This window comes from Dermacentor silvarum, unplaced genomic scaffold (assembly GCF_013339745.2).
Source record: "Dermacentor silvarum isolate Dsil-2018 unplaced genomic scaffold, BIME_Dsil_1.4 Seq814, whole genome shotgun sequence".
NCBI lineage: Eukaryota > Metazoa > Arthropoda > Arachnida > Ixodida > Ixodidae > Dermacentor > Dermacentor silvarum.
In genome coordinates, this window is record NW_023606820.1 from 1 (window position 1) to 7,440 (window position 7,440).

Sequence of the window (7,440 nt, forward strand, 5' to 3'; positions counted from 1 at the left end):
GTCGCGGCGGTCGCATTCTGATGGTGGCTGAATGCGAAAAAAAGGTCGTTCATTGGCTGTACGGTGGTCGGCATTATTCCGGTACCCCCGCTACGGCGTGGCCCTAACCAAAACCTGCTTATGGCAGGCACACCCCAGAATTTCATTTTTCTTTAAAATTGTCTAATAGACGCGTAACATACCACTACACCTATTTATGGGATTGTTTGTGATTATGCGTATCTCGTGCACAATGTTTCCTGAACATCACGCCGAGATTTCTCGCTTTCCACAAAATGCTACGCATAGGATGAATGCGACCTTGAGCCGCGTGACGCGCAACTGACTGGCCGTGCTTACCGCGATCGGTCGTCTCGCGGTAAGCACGGCCAGTCTTATTTCTTCCGACTCATTCAGACACTTGAACGGCTGTGGCAGAATTGAATGCATCATTAAAGCGATCTTAGAAAAAGAGCGCATGATACCTTCGCGATTCATTTCTCACAAAGTAATATTACTCTTACAATAGTTAACATGAGGGAGGAGAAAGGATACCGGAGGGCTCAATCTTTATTATTCATATCATAAGCCAACAGACGCCAAGGACAGTGTAGGGGTAATTACGTGTGCGTATTTATGAAGGAAATCATAAATTAATGGAAGTGAAGGATGACCAACTGGCCACAGGTGGGGCACGAACACACGCGATGACTTGGGGTTCGTACCCCACCTGCGGGGCCAGTTTTATTTCGTCAGTCTGTACGTTTGTACAGTGAGCCTGTTCATTCTTCATAGGCCATATTTGGTACCATGGCCTTGTTTTGCGGAATCTCAGAATTTGCGAAAACCATGTTAGGTGGGTTCATAAACGACGATTCGACAGAAATAGTCGTTTATGACTGTTGTCGATATTCAGATAGTGCACGCCAGAGCTTGTACGATAAGAAAGTTGTCATTAAGACTTGCATGCAGGTCTACAAACCGTTTCAATTCGTTTAAAGACATGTTTGGCGAAACCTGGACGGTTTTTTTTTAAATGTAATGGGAACACTCAATAGATTAATTTCATTGCATACAGGAAAGGCCCACGAAATTCAGGTTGAGTGATCACAAATACAAAGGGCCGAAGTGTGAGAAACTTTATTGAAATCCATGTCGCTATCCCCGTATCCTGGAACGCCTCTTGACTCCATCTCGACTCGCTGGATGGATGGATGCTAGCAGCGTCATTTTTGGAACGGGGCAGTGGGTTGCGCCACCAAGCTATTGTATTGCCTAATGTCCTACATGTCATACTCAAAAAAAAAATACACGAATTCTCACTCCAAACTTCCTGAAACATTATTGGGAACTTTGTTTCATGCGTTTGTCGTTTCCCTACTTCCACCAATCGCCTCTTGCTAATCTCTATTGGGGACATGTTTACTTTCCCCCTGCTGTCGCTGAACCAAAGCGATTCAAGGAGGCCAGAGCTGCCTAAATCGACCTCTGGTCAGACATATTCACATTCTAATAGAACATGCTCCATCGTTTCCCTAGCTTTACCGCAGCCAGGACATGCTTTTCCTTTATTGTACCTCGCTTTATAAATGCGCGTTCTAAAGCATCCTGATCTCGCTTCGAAAAGCAGCTTCCCTTTGAGTTATTGTAAATTGTTTCTTTCCTGATGTCATTTTCTCCTTAAATAGTTACTCGTAGGTTTCTTTTCCATTGCCGCCACCCATGAGATTGTCTCAGCCTCTGACTTTGCGCTTGACGTTCTTTGTTGCCATGTTATTTACTATACCGGTCGCGTACTTGCTGGTAAGCTTTATAGTTCTTTTCCTCCGATTAATTATTCCTGTTCAAATATATGAACACTGGGATGGATGGAAATGCGAATGGCAGCGCCGCCCTTCGGCGGAAGTGGTGACTACCTTCCATTAACGCTCCGCGGCACTTCTTGAGAAGCATAGCCCCCTTTACTCCAGGGGCAGCGAAGTGCTCAACCCCATGCGAAGGAAGAATTCCGAGTCGAGAATAAGGCGGTATGATATCAAGGGCTCCGTGCTTCGCTCACGAAGTTCTGCGAGTCCGTTCAAAATTCCGGTGGTACTTAGCAATGCTTATCTGCTGTAGAACGGCACGAACTTCCAATCTAGGCTGATCGTTTGTTACGTGCTCCTTTCAAACCGTCGGCACTGATTGCGCGGAGGTTGCTTCGCTAACGTGAAGTGATCTGTAAACACTTCGCAAAGGCTGGGCGTATCGAGGAAGGTTGTGCTGCACTCACTCTGGTCGCTGTTTTGCGAGTGCCTATAGATGGTTGTTCCTATGAGGGAATGTTGTACAGCGCATGCATGCTTTACAAGTTTTCAAGCCTGTACTCTACGGGGGCGCGGGTGGTGCACTGAATTTATCCGCATGACCACGCTTGTTTGTAAATAGTTCTTACATTACCAGGCTAGCCACTGGCCGTGTCGCTGTTATCTAGGTTCTTGGTCGAGACCGATTGAGAATGAGCCAGCTATACTGACTCCCATCGTGCCTCAACAATTTAGGTACACGCTTTTAGTTACTATGCGTGTGATAGAACTTTTATTTACCCTTAGGGTTTCTTATATTTTTTTTATAACTAGGGCTTTGGTACAGACCTATTAAAGCTGTCGGATTACTCGCGCATGTCTGATGCTCATTGCGTGTTTCCCACCTCCTTCCTTTAACAGAAGGACCAGGGCGCCACTCTTGCCGGATTCGCCAAAACCCTCGTTAAAGCGGATGCCCGTGTTTTCGTCAGCGTGGATAATGTCCTCGCCATCTTCAATGCCGCCGACGAGGAATTCTGCAACGACGGGACCACCTGTCTCAGCGCCACCTGCACATTCAGTGACAAGTCTTCGTGCTGGGCCGTCAATCGTCAGCGAGAGTGGAATGCCATGTTCAACAACCGCGGCATCGAGGTGATCCAGCTGCAGAAGGGGACACTTCACTTTCGAACATTGAACATCGACCCTGAAGACTTGGAGGCGAATGCAGACGTCAAGTTTCTTTGCCTGTCTCTGTGGCTCCTGCGACAACATCGCTGCATCTCTGGAGTCGTCCTGTCTATTCCCGTCCTGGCACCTAGGCACGAGTCACTGTTCATGTCTCTCCTAAAGCTTACGGAATTCTTACAAAAGTGCGAGATACACGGCAATGATCCATTCAAAGGACGTGCCCTCGCAAAGGCGGAGCCAAGAGCGAGTGCTCTAGACCACCTGTCTCGACTGAGAGAACTGGGACTCGCTACGGTTCACCTGATCGACGATGACGTTGCTATCCTGGCCCGTCTCGTGGAACGAAACGCATTGCTCGTTGCCCTCATCCTCATCGACGTAGAGATGAGCGCGCTCGCGTTCGCCGAGCTCGTCGCCAGGGTGGTCGAGCACAAGAAACTGGAGGACTTCCGTGTGAAGATAAGCGCCAAAGAACCCGAGTCCGTGTTCAACGAAGCCCTGAGTCTAATCGGCCAGTCGCGCACTATCTCGAGGCTGTACGTGCACGTCGACCACGGCTTGTTGAGCCTGCTGCAGGGACTCCTCGATAACTCTTCGATTAGAGAACTAACGCTGGAGCCGATGATCAACGACGCGAAAATACTGTGTGCGCTAGCAGACTTCCTGGAAAAGCAGGCATCTTGCAAGCGCTTGAAGGCTTGCCTCAACGCCAGACAATTTGGGCACGTTGCCGGCGCTCTCAACGACATGCAAAGAATCGTCGGCAACAGTTCGCTGCGCGTTCTCGTGCTTTCGGGATCGGCGCTTGCGCCTCTGCCGGCGAATCGGCTTGCCGACGGGCTCGCAATGAGCAAGACGTTGAGACAGCTCCATTTGGATGACTGCGAGCTCGCGTGCTTAGACGTCCTGCCCTTTGTGATGGCTGTCAGAAGATGCGCGGAATTCGGCCAATTCGAAGAACTCAACGTGGGAGCTCCGGTTGGCAAGGATCTTGAGCTGTGCGAGCTGTTCAGGAAAATAGTTGATGTCGGCGTCTGTGACAAGATCACGCTAGTCTACAACGACTGCCTTGTGGAGCCCTTGCGGGATGCTCTGCAAACGAACATAAAGTTTGTCAACGTTTCCCTCTCCTACGGCGAAGATACAGAAGTTGAGCCTGTTCTCCATGCCATGAGGAGCACGGTGAAGACCTTGAAGACACTCTGCATCAACTCTCCTCGAGTAAGTTACTGTGTTCCGTAATGTAATTCTCGAGGGTAGATATATGGGCTTCATGACAGAGCACGCCACACTGAGGCACGTGGACATGCGTAACTAGTAGGCGTACAGAAGACGGGCAACGTTCAGTCGGCTAGTTGCGTCTGTCCGCGTTCCTCAGTGGTACGCACATTGCACTTTGATGTGCAGTATCGCCGACTGTTTCCATTTCTAGGATTCTCGGGTATTTCAGCAAATTGATGTGCAATATTTAGTTCAGGGTGGAAAGAACGGGAGGGCAAACATACGGCATTTCTCACTTTTCGCCCTGCGTTAACTGTTTTACGACTGCGCTTAAGGATAGTTCAGTGTTCGGTAAAATGAACATACTCGTGCGATATTATTTATTGTACTGTTCAGTGCTGAAGGCTAACCATTGTCTACGTTCAGACATTGCTTTAATTATAGACTGAATGTGCTGGAAACTTTCATTCATGTTTGGCATAGTGAAATAGTAAACGCAGTTTATATATACGCATATTCAAAGACACGATTACATGCAAACTATCCTTTTTTTATATGCAGGACATATCTTGCGTGCTCTGCGAAAACGTCAAATGCAGATGTATTCAGCTTTCAGTAGAGTGGGGCTTTTACTAGGGCCAGCTGCCTGTAATTTCGAACAAATGAAACGCCTGTGTTTAGGTTCTTCGCGCACGAATGCTCCAAAATGCAATGAGCTTAATCTAAAATCCTCTCGTGTGGTTTTATGGCTTGTGAGAAAATATCGTGGTGCTGGAAATAAACGTGAGCTGAACATCACGATCACCTCAGATGTTCATATATTCTATAACAGGTCGCAATTTATCAAGCCTGCCTCCACCTAAGCATTCCTAAAACAACTACTTAGCATTCAATTGAAATTCGAAATGCTACACGCGTTTGAATTTTCCAGCTTCAACTGTTCGAGATCGCGATTGAGGCAGATATCAATAAATACTTCGGTATAATGCAATGAGAACTCTGATGTTCTGCGTTCTTTGATACGAATGAGCTGTTACACGAACGGACAATGCCTCGCCTGTGGCACTCCGCTCTGCAATCATCCTTGAGGCTTCTGCACGTTTGTCCAGCGAGTTTCTTTGCGCCTGCGCCACTTGTCCCAGTTATCCCTGGCAAAGCTACCTAGTGTTCACTAACAAGGAATGAGACATCTTGTCTCCCTGTATCTGACAGACGTACGGGACTTGTTTCGAGCGCTCAACGGTGGTTAGCGACGAATTGATGATGCAAGAGACTCCTCTCACTGACGAAGGCTTGTCGACTGACTATAGTCACTTTTCGATCGCAAATTATTCATGCATTCTCTACATGCAGGTACTGAGCAGCCTGGGCGGTCAGTTCCTGGCGAACCTTATTCGGAAAGCAGACTCACTCACGGTTGTCAGACTGCGCTGCCGCACCAAGGCGAACGCGTCCATCCAGATCCTCAAGGCCCTAGCTGAGTCCAGGAGCGTGATTCTCCTAACTACCGAGCGCTGGGACTTCAGCGAAAACGTCCAGCGCACCTTTGCCGACATGCTTCGCCAAAATCGCAGCCTGAATCGCCTCGAATTCTACTGGAGCAACGTCGGTGATTACGAGCCTTTCAAGAAGTACCTGATCAATGGTCTCGAGTTCAACCAGTCCGTGTCGGTTGTGAAGATGTACCATGGCCAGGAGCGCGATGAGTTGGCCGTACATGACTTCGAACTTTTGCAGTGCATCCACAGGAACGCGATGCTACTCGCCTGGGTCACGGACGTCATCCTGAGGGACGGAATGTGTCCCGAGGGTGCCGCTGTTGTTGACTTGCTCAACACTTGCGAGGCACCTCTGGACCTGTTTCAGCGGACCGGCGATTTCTCACCGCGTACGGCTAACAAACGCATCCGCTTGGCTCGCATGGCGACGAGGACGCAGTTCTACGCCCTGATTTCTGAGTTCAGTGGCCGGCGCGACTTTACTTTGAGCGCTATTGGACGAGCGCATTTTCAGAACCTTGTTCTCTCTATGCGTGACGACGTGTTCAGCACCATGGGAGTCGAAACGTCCGCTAGTTCGGGTGCCAGCGGCTCTGACGTTTAGTGAGTTGGTTCCTGCGATTTTTTTTCACCGGTACAGTGGCTGAGCTCTAGCAAACTGATAATTCGCAGACATTTGCAAGAATTTGCATGTTTGCCGGTTCCTCTTCGAGACCTTTTTATTACTTCTTTTTATACTGTACTGTATCACCTGGACGTTTTTCTATAAGCATATATCTATTAAGCCGACGCATTTACAGCCTATAATTAGCTGCAAAAGACATTGCGAAGGCTGCCTTTTCGCCTTTACAGTGATGTACAACATGTCTATTGCAGATAACCCGATTGTTTTCATTGAATAAATTTTTTCGTATGTTTTCTGATGCATCATTGCTATAGACACAAACTTGATCTTTCAATCTGCGTGGTTCTACAAGACTACTTTTGTTCCTTCTGCTCTCTCAAGCATACATATGCACGTGTTAATGTAGCGACTGCCATCTTGTTGCGGGAGATTGCCAGCTCCTTTGTGTCGGAACAGCGTCGCCGCTGACGTCACAACCAGGTTACCGCTAATTTTCATTGTCGTTATTACAGTGTAGACTTGTTTTTAAACATATATATTTTCGACCGACCACTGAGAAACCATTAAAAAAAATAACCAATGCGAAAAATTCTCCCTTTATTAGACAAGTATGGCATTTGTATGCGTTCGGAAGTGGGCGCTGGTAATTCCACACCGAAAGTTGCAGCACAAGTACGGGAAAAATGAACATTCAAAGCAGTTCACGCGAAAATATTTCCTGGCGATTTGACATAACGGAGAAACCAGGTGCCTCCCTGTTTTATGGAGGCCACCAAACAGTTAAGGCATCCAGAGAAACAAGGCAAACTCTTCAAAGAAACGAGCGCACAAAGCAACGACATAGTATTAAACTCTGTTGATCAGCACGAACAGGCTGAGCTGTCAAAACTGATCGGAAGCAAAATGTCGTACCCAAAGTATGACATTGAAGGGTGAAGAGGCGATAAAGGTTTTATAGTTAGCATGAAATCTACACGGGTGGTGGCTGCACTTGGCGCGGTTGCTTGCGGCCGCGCGGGCCCCTGTCTCCAATGCTGTCTGCGACGAGTACAGAGTCTAGCAAACCCCCGGAAGGCGAATCTAGTTGGTTTCATGCAATATGCGTGCTCCTTGCGGTTGCTGGGCATCGTGCAAGCTGGTG

General features: G+C 48.1%; 1 protein-coding gene across 1 annotated transcript; it reads left to right on the forward strand.

Moving 5' to 3' along the window:
• The first annotated feature begins 2,660 nt into the window (after positions 1 to 2,660).
• Positions 2,661 to 6,508, forward strand: LOC119435660 (uncharacterized). Its single transcript, XM_037702401.2, has 2 exons — positions 2,661 to 4,175; positions 5,529 to 6,508. The coding sequence occupies exons 1-2, from the start codon at positions 2,895 to 2,897 to the stop codon at positions 6,276 to 6,278; spliced, it is 2,031 nt and encodes a 676-aa protein (XP_037558329.2). The 5' UTR covers positions 2,661 to 2,894; the 3' UTR covers positions 6,279 to 6,508.
• The last annotated feature ends 932 nt before the right edge of the window (positions 6,509 to 7,440 follow it).

Excerpts from the sequence above, each read along its gene's own strand:
- LOC119435660 (XM_037702401.2), top strand. The coding sequence starts at position 2,895 with ATGTTCAACAACCGCGGCATCGAGGTGATCCAGCTGCAGAAGGGGACA. Across the intron at positions 4,176-5,528 it reads TCTGCATCAACTCTCCTCGA|GTACTGAGCAGCCTGGGCGG; the intron begins GTAAGTTACTGT and ends CTCTACATGCAG.